The sequence below is a fragment of the Corapipo altera genome, unplaced genomic scaffold (genome assembly GCF_003945725.1).
Source record: "Corapipo altera isolate COAL_440 unplaced genomic scaffold, ASM394572v1 94, whole genome shotgun sequence".
Classification (NCBI taxonomy): Eukaryota; Metazoa; Chordata; class Aves; order Passeriformes; family Pipridae; genus Corapipo; species Corapipo altera.
Window position 1 is genome coordinate 233,638 of NW_020884950.1, and position 22,683 is coordinate 256,320.

Consider the following 22,683-nt stretch of genomic DNA (forward strand, 5'->3'; position numbering starts at 1 on the left):
ATACAGACAGCAGCTACCATGACTTGAACCCAGCTTTGCTAATGAATATATTATTTTATTTAAAAAAATCTCCTGAAGGGAGATGAAATGATGCTTTAGAGAAAGAGTTGCTTGGATTTTGTAAACCTCTCTGAGCTCTATGTGTGTTGTAAAGGTTTGTGAAGGATGGGTGCAAGTGTGGGCTGGTCAGTGAAAATCCCTATTTGGCATTCAGCAGGGGTTCACATAAAAGCAAGCTTAAAGAATGGGAGGAAATAAATTTAATTATTTACTGTTGCTGCAAAGTCTGTGCTAGCTTTTGTCTCCTAACCTTGAAGAAAGATATAACAGACATGGAAAGATATAATAGGCATTAGCAGGGTGAGGAGAGACATGAAATCCTGCAAGCAGGCAGGGAAGGAGACAGACATTCCCTGTCCTCATTGCCATTTTTACCTTTGTATGCAGGCCCCATTTTGCCCTGCTAGCCCCCAAAGCAGTCCAAATCTTTCCATATAGTCTCCACTACCTCCCAGCCCTTTGGCAGGTCAGCAAGCAGGGGAATTGAAAAACAAAGTATTTTAACCAGAAACAGGTATTTTTATGATGATGGTGCACAGTCAGTCCTGGCTTTGTTAGTATCTTTTGGTCAAGGAGGCAGCAGAAAGACCAGCCATCAGTACAAACCCCTAGGCTTGCCAGGATTAAAAAAGTGTAGTGCTTTGATGTTTGAAAAGAGAAGGACACAGGTCCACTCACAAATTTTGCCATAATTCCACTTCAGGACAGCTGTCTAAAACCAGACAACAGCATTCAGTATTGCACATTGTCCTCCTGTTCCCTGCTTCCTTAAGGAAGGGGTGGCTTTGAGTCGTATAATGCTGTTCTCCATCTCATCTCCCTACCTGAAGTCACAGCTCCATTCATTTTTCTTTTATGACTTCCTCTTCCTCTTCTTCTTCTTCTTCTTCTTTCTTCTTCTTCTTCTTCTTCCACTCAAGAGCTGCAGTGAGAAGGCAGGGGGTGGTGTCCCTGCACCCTCATGGCCACGATGTGCCAGGCCAGCACAAGGTCCACGAGGCAAGGTCCTTGGTGCTTAGGCTGGTCTCCTAGGAGGGCACCTTTAGTCTGATCACGGGAATAGGGAGGAGGTGAAATGCATTCTATTCCTCACAGTCCTGCAGCAAGAGCAATGACCTTACATCTGCCAAGGGGAGCCCATCACAAATCTGACATTTTCTGGGTGCAGGGGGAAGGCATCACAGATTTACTCCTGATGAGAAACGTGCCTGTTCTGCTAAAGGTTGATGTCCAAACTGTAGATGCAGGCCAAAAAAGACAGGAGAGACAAAAAAAAGAGACTTCTCCTCTGCTTCAAAGGCACAGAAAGCTAAATGAGCCATCTCCATTTTCCTCAGGAGAAGTGGTTAAGGTCTTTTATATTTCATCGCCCTCTTCTCCCCTTGTTCATGATGAGAAAAAGAAAAAGACAGCCAATTAAATATCTGACGCGGAGGAGCTGCAGCCTTTCTTTGTGCAGAGGTATCTCAATTCTCGTGTGTTTATTTTCATATTCAGTTCCATATGCTGAGTGGATCGCTTATTAATTGTTAAACGACTGCTCTGCAGTTCAGTTATGGAAATGATTTCTACTTCAGTACCACTTGCCCTTGAATTGAGAACAGGAGGTCAACCAAAATTAGATAACTTTTCTTTGAACCTTTTCTCTTTCTGAAAAGAGATACGGTTCAACACGATGCCTGTCAAGAGGACTGTGAAGCTCTGTGCTTTAAAGCAATTCTTGTGGCCAGGCTGTTTTTGGGATCAGGTTGAGAACTGGTGTCGTGATCTGTCCTGATTAGACTTTTAAACAGATGAATACAGGTGTGGTGCATTGACTGTAGTGCAGAGTTTGTATTCTATTGCCTACATTCGTTGCCAGGATTCATTTTGAAATCACAGATTGTATAAAACAAAGTTGTAATATTAACTGAGGCAAGAAGAGCTGTGTGGGCAGAGCAGACGGCCCCTTGGCTTCCGTGGGATTCTGCACAGGCATAAATGTCCTCCCACGCTCATCTCTTTTCAGGGTTGCACCTACAGCTTCAGCTTTCATTGCGAGCCTTTGCTTTTCCTCTTACACAAGAAAAGAGGCTGGAAAAAACAAAAGTGAGTTGTGTATTATGCAGCAAATATGAGCAAGGACATATTCTGTGGTTTAAAAAAAAAAAAAGGCAAAGAAAAATGCAAATCTGTAGCTTTTCCTTTCTTTTCAGAGGAGAACTGTGTTCCTCTGGTGTCTCCCTGCTGGCACGTAATGCTGATATTTTTGTGCATTTGATCTGAAGGTCACTGAAGTTAGTGCAGAGATTCACACTGTCTTTAGCAGACTTTGCACCACACTGAGCTAGAGCTGCTGTTTTGCTGATAAATCCAAGTGTGATGCCTCTCCCCAGGCTTTGAAACAGCAATAGCAGCAGTGCTGGAAGGGCTGTAAACAGGCTGGACTACAGATATTGGGCTGCCCCCTTTTCTGTGGGAGATTTCTCATGGTGAATTGCAAGACAGCAGTTTGCATTCTAAAAGAGATGAGAAAAAAATACCAAAAATTATTTAGACCAATTTTTTTTTTTTTTCCCAGTTTGGCTTTTTTCCCCTTGTTAAGTTCACATGTTTGAATTCCAGAAAAGAAGCAAGCATGGTTAGTTTGGTCCCACTGAGAAGATGTGTCTGCAATGGCAGCGTAACTCTGAGTGACCCTCTCGTCCTGATAAATTCTATTTTCGGGTCATCGGAAAGGGTGTAGATAAATGCCATAAAAGCGGCAAAAAAAAGAAGCTTGACCGCTTTGTCTTGTTAAATATTTTAAGAAAGAAAACCCAGCTGAACACATGCTGAACTGCAGGCATATTTTCAAGCCCTTGGTACACTGTTTACATATTTTTAGATGAGCCCTTTTGCCCAAATGCTAGTAGCTTTTCACTCCTCATTTAGTGGTGTATTCATGTATAATTCCAGATCTGTGGGATGCATGATTGTGCCAGGGACAGAGGGTTAATGTTCCTGGGAGGAGGTGGAGATGCTGCTGGTGGTGTGTGTGCCTGGGGAGGGTCTGTTGTGCCAGGCTTGTGCTCTCCCTCCTCTGCATGGTGAAACACCCTGGAGTAAATGGATGCCTGGCATCGCTGAGCTGCGGTGCCATGGACACAGGCAGGAGAGGTGAGCATAAACAGCTGCCCTTGAAAAATTATTTCTGAAAAAATGCCATTTTGTGGGCACAAAACGTATTTGCTGTAGCTGGGTTGTGCTGATCCAAGAGCTTAGGTGTAGGAATATAGGGACCTTTTTAACGTGGGACTTTCTGAGGGCAGTTGCTGTTACGAGACACAGATCAGCAGAGGATTTGCTTGGCCTTTACCAACCACTTGCGAAACTTGCAGCAACCAAAATAAACACCGTTGTACTTTTAGTTCAGCTCCGTGTGTTCAGCTGTGTGCCATGTACACCCCTCACCTTCTCTTGTTTCAGGCAATCTGGGTGCCTTTTAGACCACAGGGCAAGTATGAACCGTTCAGAAAGGAGCAGAAAAGAAGGTTTTAAACACATCTTATTCCAAAGTGCTGATTCAGAGTAATTCTAATCTTTGTCCTCTTCTTTGAGAAAAACAGGTGTGGTCTTGACTGAAGACTGGTTGGAGGGGAAAAGCCAAGGTCTTCTAGCCATTACCATGAACAGGAGCCAGCATTGTCTGTTCCCATGGAAAATAAGTTGTTTTAGGATTATAGAACCGTAGGATGGTTTGGGTTGGAAGAGGATGTTCATAGAGAATATTAGTTTCTACTCAGCTTTTATATTTGGTGTAATACTTTCAGGCAGGACGTTAATGGATTCTTGAGTCATTTATGTAACAGATAAACTAAAACATTAAAGAGCTGCAGGGGAGTAGGAGAGATCTGTTTTGGGGATGCTAACCACGTTATTCAGCCTGCAAGCTGATAGTACACTCAGTCAGAATATGCCAGAATCCCAAGTCTAGCAGCCTCCTAAAGGTCAGGAATTGTCTGCTCAGGTTTTTACGGTATTGTTTAACTGTGAGATTATTTTAAAATGCAAATTACTTAGACCATGTTGATGGAGTTGGTATAAAAGTAATTCTTAACCCCACAGTTCATTCCTGTTTTCCTGCCAGTATATATTGCAGTAACAGAGAGGAACGTGGCTGACATTGTTTTGATTAAATAAAAAATTATGTTAAAAGCACAGAAATTTCCTTATGTAATTAAGAGTTAACCAAGTGCACGGTCTTGATGACACCCTGTAACAAAAACATGCCCCAGTGGCAAGGAGGGTTTGGTGCTGTGATATGGTACTTTCCAAAACATGTAAGAAAATGGTAAATAATAACATAAAGTAGTTGAAACTTAATTCTGAGAAAGTGGGGGGTTTTATGATGCTGAGTGATGCTTGATTTTAGTTTTTTGGCCATGCTGAATGACTCCTGTGTTAGATAATAGGTAAGTTAAAATGTAATGAATATGAATTCCAGGTCTGATTAATGTTCTTACTGGAGTAGCCGAACTTAGGATAAAAGCAGAAGATACTTCAGTAAGGACTCTCTTTTTTCCTGGACTAATTTCATACTGCAGCTAAGTGCTACAAGATTGAAAAGACAGAGGGTAGCCCAGGTTTTTGGAGATGAAACATGTACATGTTTCAGCTCTCTGAGCCAGTCTTAAAAACACCAACCAAACAAAATACGGCACAAGAAAACAAGTACAGCTGTCAATCAAGATGGAAAAATGCAGATCAGGACAGGAAGGCAACAAATCATAAGTGAGGAGGGGCATTTACCCTTTGAGGACTTTCAGAGAAGAGCACATCACCTTGCAGTGGTTCCACTGAGAGACTGTTCGTCATTGAAGAGCTGACACAGCAGACAGAGCTTGAATTAATGATGATGGAGCTTTCTGGTCGCTGGCATCCTTGTGACCACCGGCAGTGGAAGGACTGTACCAGTGCTGGGGATGCTGAGCTGAGCCAGCAAAAAACACGATCAAGAAGATGAGAACCTGATACCCTGCCAGAAACATGGTGTATTTCCTTTCGTTTTTAAATACATGCATTCATTTAAATCTCACACTAACACAAAGGTAATTTAAATTTCTTTATGATGTCTTTATGTGGCTCTCTGTACAGTTTGGTGAAGCTTGCAGGTATCACTGTCCTTTTCTTTTGCTTTTGAAACCTCTTCAGTCCTGCCAAATATCCGTAGGCATGAACTGGGACATCCACATGGAGAAAGATACTTACAAATTTAAAATATGTTATTTTACTGTTTCCCTCGGATTGCATCCTATGGCAGACCCTGGAATTGCATAGGATCCCCGAAAGCTTTATTGTAAAGGAGGAAAAATAACATGAAACTTCCAATGTAATTTGCACTTTTAGGGTGATTGGGAATTGCCAACTGTGTTTGTTGCCAAATGAAGCATGAAGCTTTTATGAACCATCTCCCACGTGGAGGGTCCCCAATGATGACCAGTCTATGAGGACAGATTCAGATTAGATATAAGGAAGAAATTTTTTACAATGAGGGTGGTGAAACACTGGCACAGATTGCACAGAGAGATGGTGGATGCCCCATCCTGGGAACATTCAAGGTCAGGTTGGACAGGGCTCTGAACAATCTGATGTAGCTGAAGATGTCCCTGCTCTGGATGGACTAGATGGCTCTAGTTGGACTAGGTGACCTTAAAATGTCTCTTCCAACCCAAACTATTCTATGATTTCTAAAAATTGACCACAAACCTCTAAAATAAATTTTTCAGAAATTTTCCTTTAATAAACCTCGCCCTTGAAGGGTTACAGCTCTCTAGAGCTGTATTACCTGTTTTATCTTCTTGTAAGGACAAAACTGCCATGTGTGTAGGACAGGAGAAGAGCAGGACTTTCTTCCTAGTATTCACACTAAGTGATATAAATCTCTGCAACCCATCTGCATGGAGGTCTCTGAAGCATGCCAAGTGGAAACAAGGTTTGTGCAAATAAGAGTCAGAGAGCAAATGCATTTCTTAGTGATTTTAACTCTCTTTACACTTTTGTTTACGTAACAGCTGGCTCAAGACCCAACCAGAGCTGCATACCAAGACAATGTATTTGGGCTAAGCAGGTTAAGTGATTTGTTTGGCACACCATTACACCTGTTCACTTCAAGTCAGTCAAGCAGCAGAAGAAAAATGCTCATGTTAAAGATTAAACATCCCACGCTTATTGTTTTAGGGTGTGAAAGAACTCCAACTCAGCTGTGCTTTCAAAGGTGCTGTAATTCAAATGAAAACAGTCTTGATGTGCTTTCTTTGTCAAAATGGTGTCTGTAGGGGCAGAGAGGAAGTCGGGGAAGCGTGTGGTTTTGTTTTATTTTTTATAAACAGTTTTGACACAGAGACATCTGACTTTTCATTCCTGCACCAGGAGTTAGATCATAACACTTTTTGTTCTCTTATCAACTCCATTCCTATCTAAAGAAGGCAACAGTCGTGGCAATGCCTTTGGTTAGGATTACCTGGCCCTATATTTAGTGGCCATCAACTCTGACCAACTTACATAGTTGGTGTTTCCTGTGCCAGGTTGAATCCTTCCCCAAACTGCTTTGTCTGTATCCAAGATCAAGACTAGGAGGGAAAAAAAATGTTCTGGGTGTTTCTCCTTAAATATCTTTCTTTATATAGGAAGTACCATAATGGTTTTTGGGGGAAAAAAAAAAAAACAGACTTGGAAATAGTAAGCTCAAGGTTTATAGCAAGGTCAGAAAGGTGCCTCTTGGTGCCCTTATGAAAAAGAACTGACTTAAAAATTTAGGAGCCTCTGAACATCTTATTTGTGTGTCTTTGATAGAGATTTTGTCCAACACCTCAATTCCAAGAGGCTTTTGCATTAATTGAGCATGTTCCAAAGTGGAAATGCAGTCTCTGGATGCACTGGGCACTGCTGTAGGTACCTGGCTCTGGGTTCAGGCTGATGAACAGGCTAGGCAACGACATTGCCCAAAGGTAAGAGGGTTTTCCATTCTGTTAACCTCCTGTGGTGGCCAGTGACTGCAGCAGATTTTATGGGGTAACTCGAGTCTGAGATAGTTGAAGATGTTGTAAAAGGGTGTCAGAGGAACCAGGTAAGCAGGCTTAGCAAACAGCAATCAATCAGGTAAGCCCACATAAAAAGTTACAGGTGTAACCTTGCAAAGAGTCATCCATGAATGAGAATGAAATTTGCATTTTGTCAGCATGAACGGGTGTTTTTTTTCTGGATTGTGTTGGTACCAGCAGAACTGTGGCTTCTGTAACCTTCCCTTTCTGACCACAGCAAGCTGCCCTATGAAGTGGCTCAGCATTAGGGTGACTGAGGGCTCCTTCACTAATGAACAGAAATCAGAGATCACTAATGACAAATGCAGGGTGATTCCCTGTGCTAGACATCCACCATTTGTTCATTGTCAGCCTCTCTATTTGTGCATTGTGGTAGGATGTTTTTTAAGTGGAAGTGTGGATGAGTAACTCCTGTAATAAGGAGCTTGTGCAGGGGCAGCACACAGGGCAGGAGACTGTTCTCTGGGCAGGATATAGGGAATACATAAGGTTAAAGCAGGTACAGGTACAAATCAGAGTGATTTTAAAAAAAAAAAAAATCAAACAGAGAGGAAGTTGAAGGGCTTACAGAAACCAATTCATATTAATATCACCAGTTTGAAAACAGCACAACCATATAGAAAATGTATAAGGCTTTCATAAAAGCACTCACTTTTTTCCTTGGTAATTATTAAGAATAATATTATTCTTGTTAACTCTTTGATATGAAACATATAAAAGCTACACAGTAGGCTACCTTCTAATTAGTTCTACTAATATACTGATTAAAGTGTGGTTTGGGGTTTTTTTTTGACATTTCCTGAAAAGAAACCTGTGCTTCCAAAAGACACAAAGAGCAGCAGGTTAAAGCACCTCTATATCCATAAATACTCATTTTTCATGCAGGGTATAAAATACGAGGTAGACTGTTTTCAGGAGGCTGATAATGTAAAAGGAATGACATTATGTTTGCTGTGCAGTATCAGGGACTTAGTTTTATCCTCCTGGAATTGTTCCAATTTCTGCAATCCTTTATCTGTTTAATCTGTGATATTACAGGCTTGATGTTACATTAAAAGTATTAAAAAAGCTGCAGTCGAGTTCACTTTTTTTTCTATGGGGATGTAATAGTAATTCGCTTAAGAGGTTCCTGGTTCATGTAATACCAAAATAATGGAGAATTAAAAGGCACTTTCTTTTGCAAATATTTGTGCTTTTTTTTATACAGTGTTATGGAAATGAATTGCACTTTGCCTAAGAGTTTTTGAAGGCCATGATTATAGATTTGCAGCAGAAATAGCTCAATGAATTTAGTATTGGCAGAAATGTGGTCGTATGAAATCAATGGATTGCCATCCATTCCTTTTTTTTCCTGAAATTATCTAGACTTGCTGTCATTATCATATGCCCCAGTATATCTCGCGGAATATTAATGAATACAAAAATAACTTCTCAAGTTTGCAGTGGGATCACGATTGATTCAATGTGATAGAAGATTTGATCCAGCATCTCACACTTTTACCATTTGGTTTGTGGCAGCCCTGTAGTTTGTTTTTTTTTTTTACCATTTATCAAATTTTCCCAAGACGAAATCTAAATGGCAGAAATAAATCACTCTCATAAACATCTGACATGAAATATTTCCACCCAGTGGAATCACCAGTTTAATGTAGTATTACTGTAATTTTTGAAGAAGAAAATATAAGGTCAAATCCAATATTTGTCTTCTTTCTGGGTCATCCGTGCAAGATGCAGTGCAGCTCAGTTGTGTATTTTGACATTCCTGCTGCAGATGTTTGCATGGAAGAGTCACTAAAGCCACACGTAGCAGAACAAACCCCAATACCTCTTACCCAGGCTGTCCTGGTGAGTCACCTGGGAACTGTGTCAGGGAGAGGCCACCCAAAGAAAGCTTGGGAAGCAAGTGATACTGCTGAGTTTATCAGGGTTTATTTATTTTGTGCTATCAGACAGTACAATAAAAAATTCCCACAGTACTGAGTAAGTAAAAATAGTCTCCAAGGAAGGGAGGCTTCTGCGATAGAGCTTGGCAGCATTGTTGCAAAAATGACTTCTGGATGTGCCTTTTCCAAGGAGAATGTGTCCTTGCACTGTTACAAAGTGTCTAATTCCCATTTTGAATTTCTGGTTATGTTGGGACCTTTTTGGGGTTTTATTTCATTTCTCTTGCCTTTTTTGGAATGGGAGAGGGTGTTTGGAATTTTTTTTTTCTCTTCCTGCCCCTACCCCCTCCCATTATTTTCTTTTATTTGTTTGTTTGTTTGTTTGTTTTTAATTAAGATTTGCACTTCTTTATCAATGAAAGCAGGTCTAGATAGACCTTGAAAATGTTATAATAGAATCTTATTGTTTCTGTCCCTGTTAGAGAAATAACTCTAACATGTTAATGCCTCCTGGCAGTGGCCAGGGCTGTGTGCCAGCTTCCTTTGAACACTGGAGCCAGTGGGTTCCACAGGCAGATCCCTGCTGCTGCTTTAGAGACATCTCTGCTCCCCTGGCTCCCAGCAGTGCTGATGTGCCAAGGAAGGACTGAAGAAGCCACTTTGTACTTTCAACCTATTGACTTTAAAACCCTCCAAGTGACCCTGACAGAGCACTGTGTAAAAAAGGTTAAAAGGACTTGGACTGGTTTGTATTTTTTTTTACTTGCCAAGTGAAGGTGCAGTTCCTGCTGTCAAATCTCTAGGTTTCCTCACTGGCTCTTTCCAGAGACTTTCTTTTTCAACTACAGTTATAATCTTTTAGGGATTAAGAAATAAAAGCGGTGATAGCTGAGAATGTGCAGTTCTTGCTTGTGAGCACGGGGGGCTGATCATACTGGCTCAGGCAAAGCCTGCTCTGGTGCTGAGCCAGCAAGGAGGGAGGTTCATCTGGAGGGAGCTTCGGTACTTTCCTGTAAGGGAAGGAAGGTATAAAATGGGAGCTGATAAGGTAGTTGACCATTATTGGCCAGTAATCCACCTGGACCTGTTGGAATGAGGTCAGAGGGGGGGTGACAAAGATGTTCTGAGATCTGGAGCACCTTTGCTACGGAGACAGAGAGAGTTTGCTGTGAGAGGGTTTGGATCGTTCAGCCTGGAGAAGAGAAGACTCTGGGGAGACCTTGGAGCCCCTTCCAGTAGCTAAAGGGGCTACAAGGGAGCTGGAGAGGGGCTTTGGACATGGAGTGTCATGGACTGACAGGACAAGAGGGAATGGTTTTAAACTAAAAGAGAGTATGTTTAGAATAAATACTGGGAAGGAATTCTTAACTGTGAGGGTGGTGAGGCACCAGCACAGGTTGCCCAGAGAAGCTATGGGTGCCTCATCCCTGGAAATGTTCAAGGCCAGGTTGGATAGGGCTTGGAGCAACCTGGTGCAGTGGAAGGCATCCTTGTGCAGGGCAGAGGCTTGGAACAAGCTTTAACTTCCCATCCCACCCAAACCATCCTATGATTCTGTGATTGATTTTCCTGCTGAAATGCTACTACACTTGTAACTTGGGATAATATTTACAGAGTAGTCCCTGCAGGTGTTTTACTAAGGTAGTATTTACATGAAATTAGCAAATTTGGAGGAAGTGGGGGAGTTGACATCATCAGATAAACTAGATTTCTTTTTTGTAACCCTAACTTGTCCTGCTGAAGCAGGTTGTATCTAAGCCCATGCATACGTTTTCTTTTACTCCAGAGAAGCAATCTCTTAATACTTATTTGCAAAAGTGGATTTACTCTCAAATCAGTATCTGCTTAATTAATGCATTGGAAACAAAATGACGTTTGTTTCTGCTCGTGGGTGTTTCTGGAGAAGATGTGTGTGCTGTGAATTCCCAGGCACGTTTCCTGTGTGCTCGCTCCGTGTGATTCGAGCTGGCCACAAGTTCAGCCTTGGTGACGTCTTGGGACCGGCTCCTTGTTTTATTTATCCCCCGCTGGCTTTCCTGTTTGCAGCCTAATGTGCTTGTATTGTGAACGGGCAGATACTCATCTGGTGTTAACAAGTCGCTGGTTTAACCATAGCCCTGCTGCTTTGATGTGAGCCCAGCCCGCAATCTCTGAGGTGGGTTTAAAAATGAAAGTCAAAGGTTGGTTTTAGATAACGTATTTACAGAGATAATTCTGTTTGAAAGAAAACTACTGGTTAGCTTTTAATGTATGTGGCTTTATATACCCTTGTGTTTCTTCTGCATATAAGACAAGTATTATTCAGACACATAATGCTGCTTAAGCTCCTCGAGGGAGCGATTGAGTTCTGCTGGGCTGGTTGGCGATGCCTGACCTCTTCCTGGACTCCCCTTCCTGCAGGTCAGCCTGGGGTGAGCCAGGTGGGATCTGGGGGTGACTCCTGGCCCACCACCTCTTCTGCACAGGACACTGAGGCACCTGTTCAGGTGGAAAACTGTATGTAGTTGTCCCCAGGCATATTACAGTACCATATTATATTGATTTGGAGGTGTTCCCTGCTGGTTTCACTATCCAAGCAAATGTAACACGCTGAGAGGTTTGACAGCCATGACTCCGGAGTCTTTATTTGTGATACACTCAGTTACTTACATATACTTGGTGGTTTTCCTGGATAACAGAGGTAGAAGTTTTGCTTAAATGCAGAATATTTTGTGATCTAGAAGGAAAAATGGCATGGAGTAAAAAAAATTTATTTATCGCTTAGGCATGAGGAACTCAGAAGTTGTTAACAAGCAACAAAATTTGTTTGTCTGGGAAATGTTATGCTAGAAATTTCTTTGATTCACCCTTTCACACATCTGACTAAGAAGTGGAGAAGGAAGTTCCTTTTTATTTTAATCACATGTCACTGAATGGTTGGGCTTCAGTCCCCAAAAAAGGGCAACACTTCTGAACTCTTCTACTTTCGTTAATAGCTTTTAGTGAAAGTCTGCGCTCTGCATTTCTTTTAATTAGGAAAAAACCCTTTGTTAGTAAAGAACTTTGCTTACCACAGTCTCAAAACCTGATAATAAGAACAAGGTTTCCTTGCTAACAAGTGAATGCATAACTGCAGCTGTAAAACTGTTTTATCAGCTAGTCCTTCCCAAAAGCAATGAATGTCTTTTCTGTCTCTGTTGACCAAAAAAATTGGGAAGGCTGAAAATTAATGTGGGTTCTTAATCACAATGAAAGGTACTAGGATGTTTGAAGGCACTTTGGGTTTCTGGTGACATTACAGATTGGGTTTTTACTTATGCAAGGGACAGCTACATCTTTAAAACATCCTAATCTAAGGCAAAACCCAAGACAGGAGAATAAAATACCTTCCTGAGCAATGAAATTGCATTGAATCCCAGACTCTGCAGAGCAAATGACTGCATTGCCTGTACCAAAAGGATCAGACCTAAAACCCTACAATACTCCCATTGCTCCAAGAAGCAGCTGCGTGGGTACAGAAGTCCAGAAGTACTTGGCTGGCTGGCTGTGTTTGCACACAGGCATCAGAAGCTGATGCTTTTTCACTATCTAAAGAGTGTTTTCCTGGTAATTCAAGATGGGATAATTCCTTTACAAAGAACCCTTAATGATCTTACAAGCACCACATCAAGTTGAGAAGGCTTTTAAGAGTGGGTCTGGCGCCTTGGCTGGTGGCTTTAAAATGCAACTGAATTTCATGTGAAATAGGAGCTAACTGGACAAACCCTGTCCAGTTTCAGACTGTCTCTGTTTCTTGAACGCTGTGGAGCTCTCCCTGTGTGAAGGTGGAGTTGACTCCCTCTCCCTGTGACACTGGAAATGAATATGAATAAAAACAAAATGACATGTGAATTCAGAGGGGTTTCTTTTTGTTGTTCCAATATACTGGCTAAAAGTTAAAAATACTAGATGTATCACAGTTGCTAGAAACCATTTTAAGTAGCTGCTCAAACTTATGCCATAGAGAACAATTGTATTTTTTAAAGTTTTCAGCATGTGAGGATTGGTTTTCTAAAAATACATGGTTTTTTTTAAGTATAGTTACTGACATAGAAAAAGATGTGCTTCTTTTGGTCTCTCATATAAATATTTTTGCAGCACTCTGCTGTTGCAGCTCCTAGACAACCTGATTCAAGTCTGGGGGCAGTTTGTGTTTCTTGGATGTTTGTTTTGCAGCTCCTTTTTATAGCCCAGGCTCAGGAGTGAAATGGGAGGAGGGGTGGGAGAGCATGTGGGGAGAAAACTTTGCAGGAAATGGATGTCCATTCCTACACCTTCCTGAAAGCATCGAGCTTGGCTTTCCAGCCTGAAGGTGGGGATGCAGGTCACAACCCCACTTGTGAACATACAGGCACCTTTTTTCCAAAGACCACGTCCACCCCAAGAAGGGCTGAGCTGAAGTCCAGGTTTCAGCCTGAGCAGCAAACTGTGCTGGACTTCATGAGTTCGAGTCACTGGCTGATTTGTTCCATTTTGGTTTTGCTCAACTGCAGAGGATCCAAGTGGGCTGAATTATTTTTTAACAATAAGAAGTATATCAAAAGGGATTCCTTGTTTCTTGCTGATCATGAGCAGAGATACCAAATTTGTTCTTTGCCTGGAGGACACCTTAGGAGAGCAATAAGGAGGTTTGAATTTCACCGCTGCATCTTATTTTGTCTTCTTTTTTTCATGAAAAATATAAACTAACAAAGCATTAAATAAAACTGAAGCTCAATTCTGAGCAGCCTGATTTACAACTCTCTTGGTCAAATTTTAGGTTGGTCCACTTGAGAGTGGATAATCAGATGCCATCCAACCCACATGGGAAAATTATAGCTGCTTTATAGCTAAAAGTATGCTCAGTGAGTACACTTACACTTGGATGAAGTGGCAATGTCTTTGTGTACTCAAAGAGTTTCATTTTGAGCAGTTCACATTCCTTTTAGCTGACAAAACCTGAAGAGGGAAAAAAAAAGTCCTCCTTATGCCTTAGGCTCATGAAAAACATCTCCTCCAGATCTAGGCACCTCAGTCTCCTCCTGTCTGCTCACACTCGCCGTGTGATTAAGCCATAAAATCAGCTTTAGCAGATCTTAAAGGTTGCTTGGGCAAACCCTGGCCTGATTTAGTCTGTTGATGGGCTCACATGACTTGGGGTGCAGAGTTGTGGCTGGAGAGCCTGAGATGTCAACAGGAGGCCTTTGAGGTCATCTTGTCGAGGACCAGGACCTAGGGCTGCATAACATGGCACTGCCACTCCTTCCCTGGAAGGTCAGGATAGAAATCAGCCCATGGCTGGAACACATGTGGAGGAAACAGAGGTCAAGTTACAGAGAGGAGCTGTTGTCAGATCTTGTCTGTGAAACGAGACTTGTAATGTGTTATAGATAGTGGGATTATTTTGGGATGGTGAGAAAAGCTGCTCCTGCAGTAGCTGTTCTGTGAAAGACAGCTCAAGTCGTTTTCCTGGTCGAGTCTGGGAAAACTGGGGAGATTTAGCAGGAGCTGAAGAGGCATTTGCTTTGCAGTCCCAATTTGCAGCAGTTGCACTGGTTGGGCTGACACTGTCCAGTTCTGCTCATGTCCGGGGAGAATGGTTAACTGCAGCAGGGCTCTGTGATCTGTTTTCTGCATGATGCTTCACAAAGCCTCAGGGGTTAACTAATGGATCGCTAGAGATTTGACTTTTCCAGTGCTTCCTAATCAAGGAATGTTTCGAGAGGTACTTCAAGGCAGGAAAATATTCAGGAAGATACAAGAAAGCCCACTGCCAAGTGGAGTTAAGCTGTCAAATTCCTCCCCAAACATTTCTTTCTGCACAGTGATCAAATGTAATTATTTTTCTCAAGTATTGTTCTTGCAATTTTGTTTTGTAGGAATCGGAGTTTCTCTGTCTGGAGTTCGATGAGGCCAAGGTGAGCCAGATGCTGAAGAAACTCTCAGAAATAGAGGAGAGTATGACTTTGTTGACTCAGACTACTTAATCAAATAAAGATATTGCAACTTAGAAAAAGAATGTCCCTTGGTACTTTTTCATAACTCCTGTTTCTGCACATAAAGTAGGTGAAAATGGTTAAATTATAAGTGGATGATGCATTCACAACCAGACATGGGCTGAGTCACACTGTGAAGATTTCTCATCCACTCCTCCTGGCCTCTTCACCAAGGTGGCAGCAACATTGTTTGCACAAAGCTTTGCATAACCAAGCCTTAGAATGTAGCACAGCTTTTCTCTTTTCCCCTCAATCAATTTTGGAGTCTTCCAGATGCTGTAAATGCTGGGCTGGATGAACAGCAAAGGTAAATCGGCCCGTTGTGGCAGCAGAGAAATGAGCAGAAGAAACAGGCAGATTAGGGGGTACTCATGTTTATCCTTCCAAACCATGGGCTTTGTAGGACAAATCCACCTGTATGAGCTCTGTCTGCTTAGAGCTTAAAGCCCAGGAGAGCAGATGAAGTGCAGCGAGTTCAGGGAGCAGAGACACAAACGCACATTTCTGTAATGGGGAGCCCCTGTGCTGCGGAGGATTAAGTGGTTCCCAAGGGTGTGAGTTGGACAACCTGGCTGGCCTGTCCAGTGAGACCTTCCTGGTGCTGTGGGGAGCCAGGGGACAATCAGGGGAGCATCTCTAGGGCAGTGGGAGGTGCTGGTTTCCCAAGAGGAGCAGTCCTGCATGTGCAGATCACCTGATCCAGCTACTTCTGGCAATCCTTCAAAGCCACTTCTGATGTGCTTCCCCAAGGACCATCCACCCCCATCAGCCTTCTGGCTCTTGAGCTGTAGTGGTGCAGCCCTGGCACCGAGCTGCACGGTGTGTTTGAGAGGCCAGTGCTTTGTCAGAGCACAGTTTAACTTGGCTGCTCTTAGTCCTGTTTGTCATGGTTTGTTTTGACCTCAGAAAGCCTCAGATTAAACCCAGAGTTTCTAGTGTGTGTGTGCATGTTCAGCTTGGAATGTGGGTAAAAGGAAAATGCCCTTGGCAACCTGGCAGGCCCCATGGATAAAACAGTTGTGTGAAGAAAGCTGAAAGCAGGAGCAGATAAGGGGCACCACGGTCTGCACTGCCCAGGTTGCTGTGGCTCTGGGCAGTTGTGGGTGCCCACATCTCTGTCGTAACTGCAGAGCAGCCGCTGCCCTCCCGGGGAAAGAGGCCTCACAGGAGCGTTTTCAGGGTCACGTGTTTCTGTCCAGGGGTGCAATCTTGTCATCTGTGTCATAGCAGGGGGTCTGACCACACTTCACTGCCTTTTTGGTGCAGGAGGAACTGGAGGGGCTGTCTGGGCAGGCTGACACTCGCACAGAGAACGAGGGTTCCTACAGGAGAGCTGCCTGCTGGTCCGTGAAAGGGGGAGGATACTGCCTCGCTGGTTTGCTCTGTTACTTAAGCAGAAGGTGTGCACACACATTTGGTTGGAGGCTGCATTGATTCTTCCCATTTTATATTAGCTTTGCAAGCAACCTCCTCCTGAGCTGAAATTATACTGAGGGCTTGCACCAAGGTAGAGATGACAACATAAAATGTTCTGGTGCCATAACTAAAGTACTCCTCATTGCTTCTCCTTGTGAATTTATTGCTTGTGGAGTTGCCAGATTGTACTTGGATGCAAAATCTCTTCAGAGCAAGGGAAGGGCACCTTTTCCCATCTGCCTGGTCAGAAGGGAAAGCATCACTCGAGCCAATTTGTGTCACTGCCCAGGGAATTAACGTTTCCTTTCCTGTGCCTGTCCTGCTGCCACCTTGTCTCTTGGAGCCACCTGGTTCTCCCCTCTGTCTCATGGAGGGACTGCACAGCCCACAGCATCTCGATTTCTCCACATGCCTTCAGCTGATAACTTGTGAGAGAGGAACTGGTCTGTAACCACCAACTGATTCTCACACTGGTCACTGACTGCGTCACTGGCATGAAATGAGTGGTTTGTGACTCTCTGATCTTTCCATTTTCAACAAAGTTCATTAAAATGTTTTCTGTGTTTTAGAGCAGTTTAGTTTACAAAAAAAAAAAAAGATTAAGGTCAGAGAAGGATCATGTTCTTAAGTAACTTGCGCTGTGTCAAACATACTTATTGTTTTATTTTAACATGGTCAGAGGATAGGAAAATGTGCTATAAATGGAAATTAAAGAGACACAAACTGGGAACAGATGTCAGGAAGTATTATTTCATGCAAAGAATATAAATATGTGGAATGGCTAACAAGGCGAGGAGGCTGAGGCAAAAAATCTTGGGGACATTTAAGACATTGGATACTTTCCTAGTTGAGGTGTGAAGTTAAAAAGGGGTACATTTTTATGGGTGGATGCTTCTCTCTCTTCCTAATCCTCCCTCCACTGAATATCTAATGATCCAGATTTTCTTCTTGGTGGATCTTGGTAAACTACTGTGCAAAAAAAAAAAAAAATAGCTGAGAGTGTTGAGGACTGCACTCTGCTCACCCCTTTGTGAGGGCAAAGATGTCACTGGGCACCAAAATCATTCCTGCTTCACAAAATTTGATGTAGGGAGGGAAAGAGGATGCTGTGCTTCCCCAGACTGCTGTAATCCTCCGCTGCTGCTGGGGCACAGAAGACAGATTTGCTCCTTTAGCAGGACCATTCCTTCCTACTGGGATGGTTTGTGTGTGTCCATCCATCTGTCCCTGCCTACAGTGTTCTGAACCTATTGGCCACTTTCAGCTGAACTTGGAGGAGATCACAAGGCCTCCGACACCACTCTGCTTTGCTTCCTTGAGTGAAAGGCACAATCACCCATGGCTTTTGTTAAGATTCACAGACGTCACTTGCTATCTATGGTCCTGCTAAATATCTCTGTGGTGTTGGCAAGTGAGAGCTCCTGCCTGTGCACTTCAGGAGAGATTTCATATTCCACCCCCAAAGCCCAGATACCAGAATTAGCCTGAATGCATGGCCAGGCAGCTCCTGCAGTGGTTGGGGCCACATGTGGATGGTGCCTCCTGCACAGATCCAGCCAAGAGACATCCCAGCACAGCCCTGTTGGCCATAGTGGTCTCATCCGGTTTTGGAAACCACTGCTTCCTGCCATGACAGCAGCACCTGTGTCTGTGCACTAAGCCAGTGTGACACTGGGGCTCTCACCTCCTTCTCCTCTTCCTCCTTCCTTCAGTGAAGCAGCCATGTGGCAGCATGCCCCAAATCGAGCCTGTCAGGCAGTTTGTAGCTTTACAGCAAGGACTGAACAGCTCAGCACAGCCAGAGGAGGAAAGTGAGGGAGATGGGGAAGCAGCAGGAAGAAAGGCTGAAGGAGGGCACCTGCCCGAGTCCCGTCTGAGAGAGGTTTGTTTCTCTGCCTAATCCTCAAAAGCAGCCAGGGAAGGAGCTGGGACACCACTCGTGCTACGCTCCAACATCTTTAACCTTAGAGAGCTGCCTTTCACTCTTTAACCTTAGAGAGCTGCCTTTCACGCCTGGCCCCCTGCAGCTGTGCCTGCCTGCCCCCTGGTTTGCTAACAACTAAAAACCACTTGTAGAGGAACTGCCACGTGGCTGGGGCCACTTTGGTTTCAGTCAAAGCCTGGGTCTTTAATCTAACCTGCATCACGTTGGCATAGGCCGGGCAGGGAGTGTCCGGGAAGATACTGCCGGGGCAGGGGACAGCACCCAGTGGCACCGGCAGCTTCCTCCTGCCCCACTTCTGCCGGCAGTTTCCTGAGTGACAACTTGCAGAAGCCACAGTGCATTTGCCCTGCAGTGAGCAAAGGCAGCTGCTGCAGCTCTGGCACCATGTTGCCAATGACTCACCCTACACGTGATGTGCAGCCCATCCTGAGTTCTGCTGCCTCTCACTGAAGACTCACAAGCAGCCGCCGCATGTTGCTGCAACCTTCAGCTTGTTCTTCCTTACATGTCACCTTTTGCACTGCTAAAACGCCCTGCAGTTTATTCCTGCTATCGCTCCTTCTTCTCTGGGCATTCCTCCAAGTTGCCGCTCGTTGTATGATCTGGGGCTCCCTAAAATATCTGCAAGTCCTGCCGCCTTCAATCACATGTTACACAATTGGCAAGCCCTGCACTCAATCTCTGCTTGGCAAGACAATTACTCTTAGCACAGTTTTCTTTTTTCTTGGTCTGCATATGCCCAGAACTGCTAAATTTTTTAAGTATTTTTCTAGGCGTATCTGTATTTTGAAAAAAACAATGGTTTAGGCACACCGTTCTTTTCCAAATCCAAGCCAAGCAAGTGCCGGATTTCATAATGCTTTGGGCCTTGGAAAGCGGCAGATGATGAGGCGTATTTATTTTATATTGGTGTTGATTTACTTTCCCATTATTCAGGTTACTTAGTTTCATTTTACATTTTTTTATTTATTTCTTACAGGTCCTTTTTGCAAGTGTAAATATTAACGTTTTGCGCTCCTATTGTGTTTCACATGGGAAGGATTTTGCCGGAGCCCATGACCTCCACATCTTATTGTGCTTTAACTTTTTGATAAACTGGTTGATATTTTGAGAGATTTTCTTTCCTGTATGTCAGTTTTTTGCTACATATTGACAAAATAAACCATTTTTCTGAGGAGATTTCCTGATTTAAATATTTACTGACCGTTTGTAGATGCTCCAAAAAGTTTTACCCGAAGACTCACACTTGCCCTACGTTGCTCACAGAAATGTTTTCTTCTCCTTCTGGGGCATTTCAACAGTTTATTCATTCGATCCAAATATTTATAAAGAGGTGCTCAGTGCTGGGAACAGAGGGAGCCTTTCTAAGATGGGGAATGCAGTGGTCCTTTGCAGTAGCCACTGACGACTTTTTAATGCGTTACGTTTCATGTGGCTTGCAGCTGGAATAACAGACGGTGACTCCTCGCCTTGAAGCTGGGCCTGTTAAAATCTGCCTCTTAAATTATTCCCAAATCCCATGGAAGTGTGGCTTGGGGTGTCATTTAATCCAACGTGGAGGGTAGAACTGCACTCCTGGCTCTCCCTGCCCGTGGCAGGAGATAAAGGTGCCAGCACAGGGAGTCAGGCAGCCGTCACCAGCAGCGCTTTCTCCCCTCAGCGCAGCAAAATACAGCTCTTTCTGCTCACACAGGTCACACTGGTTCAGCCAATCCTTGCCAAAGCTGTGGATGAGTCCCCCCCTCTCCTCAAGGAGGACATACATACACCAACAAAGATGCCTTTTCCCAGTAGCATGAATCCCGTGGGTGCTCCCCAGGGCCACAGAGATCCCAGAGGACACAGTGTGTCACCTCCTGTGAAAAGGTGGCAAGAGGGATGCAGCTACAGCCTCACCTGGTGCAAATCCACCTCTGAACTGCCAGCACCACTTGGGAAGTACTATTTTGGGATATCACCTGAACTTGTTGTCCAAGCACAAAATCATGGGCGGTAGAGGCTGGTGCTGTGAAACTTTCCTCCCAGATGTAATGGGGTTGATCATCCCCAAGGTCAAGTCCCCAAATGCCTTGCCCTTCCTCCTTCCTTTTAGTGGTAGCAAGGCAGATCTTGCAATGCACGAAATTGCAGAACAGGTTTGGAAGCATGTGAGAGGGAGTGGGCCCGGGCAGCTGGGGATGGAGAGCCCACCTGGGGGGGTTTGACCCTGGGGCATTTTGCAGGTGGTCCTTGGGGTTATCACAGCAAGTAGGACCCAAGAGGAGGTCACTGAAATGCAAAGCTGTCAGAGGACATCTGTCAACTGGGAGGTAAGAAATATTTCTCCAAAGACATCTTCCTGTTTCTTATTCCCCCTGCATGCAGGTGACTTGGAGCTTGCATTTTAATTCACTTAGTGGCCACAGCACTGCAACTCCAGCACTCAGCCATTAGCTCTTGTAATGAGATGGTATTGGAGAATACACAATACCAGGTAATTGAGTAAATGGCATTTTTGGATGCCAGCAAGGGTCTCAGACCCTGAAGGAGTGACATTTTACAGGGATGAGTGGGAGAAAATCAGTGATCACAGCACAAAACTCAAAGTCATAGTGTTTCTGAGAGGAGCATGGGAGGAAACAATCATTGGGGTTTGATGATATGTAATTTTTCTGCCATACTTCCTGAGCTTTCTGGCCAGTTGGCAGCCCTGGCTGATACAGCACTACCAGGAAATTACATGATATAGTGCATTTTAGTAATAAGTGGCACTTTTCCTGCCTTGTAAATCAAACCATTTACGGCATTAGTCTTCATGGCATCTCTTTTTCCTGGCAGCTAAAGAAACAAATAAGCAAAGCTGCATCAGGCTCAAGCAGACAGAGGTGTCTGTTTGATCCCAGCCACCTGTGAGTGGTTCAGGCCTCTCCCTGTACTCTCAAAACACAGCAGCCACCCCACCAGCTTCTGCAAAATATGTGGTGGCTTGGTGAGCTCTGGCCTCATCCAGGCATCCCCTTAAAATAAACTCACCACTGCAGAATCTCAGAACAAATCTGCATTTTTCTACGGCCGAGGAACACAGTGTGCAAAGTTAATCCCCTGTTCCAAGATCCTGCAAGGCAATGGTATGCAGAAGTATAAGGTTAAAAAAATGCCATCAAGGAGCAGTGGCTGGGAACCATAAATACCTTTCAGGCAGTCCTTAGGCACATAAGGAGATGAGCAAGCAAAGCAACTGGAATTTATAAACTTACATAATTAATTTTTCTTTGCAAGGAGGACAAACATTCCCATGTTGCAGCTCTCTCAGGGCCTTTGACAATTGGGCTCCTTTCTATAAATAATGTTATGTAAGTTTATACATTTCAATTAGTGCTTGTTCTAGCCTCTCACAGCCCAAGGATGTTTTCACTCCAGTTTATTATTTCAGCTGTGGATAGATCATTTTGCCTTGATGCATCTGTAATGGGATTTAAATTAAGATGCTTGCAAGCAGCATAATAGTAGTGAAATAGTCTTTGGAAAACATTGGTACATACCCAGTGAGAAAGAAAGGAAGAAATTAACTTTACATTGCATCATCAGATGAAACGTTTGCACCCGTCTGTGCAGGGCAGGAGCAGGATTTCTCTGTCTGAGGGAAGGGCAAGTGCTGTACCTGGGCTGCATTGCAGGGCTGCTGGAGACATGGTGTAATGGCCATGGGTGTTTTTTCCCCAGAGCACAGGAACACCTCTGAGTCATCCTACAGCCCGGTAACTACAGCATGCTGCAATCAGAGCCGGCAGAAATGCTTAACCCCAACAGCTTAATCCCCAGCCATTGCAAATTAGCACAGCTCCATTAACTCCAGAGGACTATTTACATGGGGGAGGTTAAATATGTACAGGATCAGGCACAAAACCTGCAGCAATTGTGTACATGGGGCAGTGGTTTACTAATTCACGAGGCAAGATCTCATCTGTGCTGTGTGTTGGTTTCTGAAGTTTTATTTATTTATAGTGAGCACATCCATGTCAGGGGCATTTCTCCATCAAGCAGCATGAGGAAAACCCTTCATTTACTCTGATTATGTTGCTGATCCCAGCCCATAATGTGGGAGGCATCTCCCTGCTATGTCATTTTTCAATAACCCATCAGTATGAGTCTAAATATTAAAACTAGATATGTGGATTATTTAATTTCCCATTGTCCTGGTTTTTTTTTTTTATTTCTGAAGTTTATCTGCAGATCTTACCATAACAAGAAAGAAGCTTTCTGATCTCCTTCTTTGACATACTGTAATTCAGATATGCAGGGGGCCACATCCTGCACTGCAGGTGGGCTCAGTGTAATGTTGGCTG

General features: G+C 43.7%; 1 protein-coding gene across 1 annotated transcript in view; it reads left to right on the forward strand.

The window, feature by feature from the left end:
* The window catches only part of COMMD1 (copper metabolism domain containing 1), a 68,436-nt gene extending 53,419 nt beyond the window's left edge, over positions 1–15,017 (forward strand). The window contains exon 3 of the mRNA XM_027663043.1: positions 14,881–15,017. Coding sequence (XP_027518844.1) covers positions 14,881–14,988 — 108 coding nt within the window. The 3' untranslated portion in view covers positions 14,989–15,017. The remainder of the gene's footprint in view (positions 1–14,880) is intronic.
* The last annotated feature ends 7,666 nt before the right edge of the window (positions 15,018–22,683 follow it).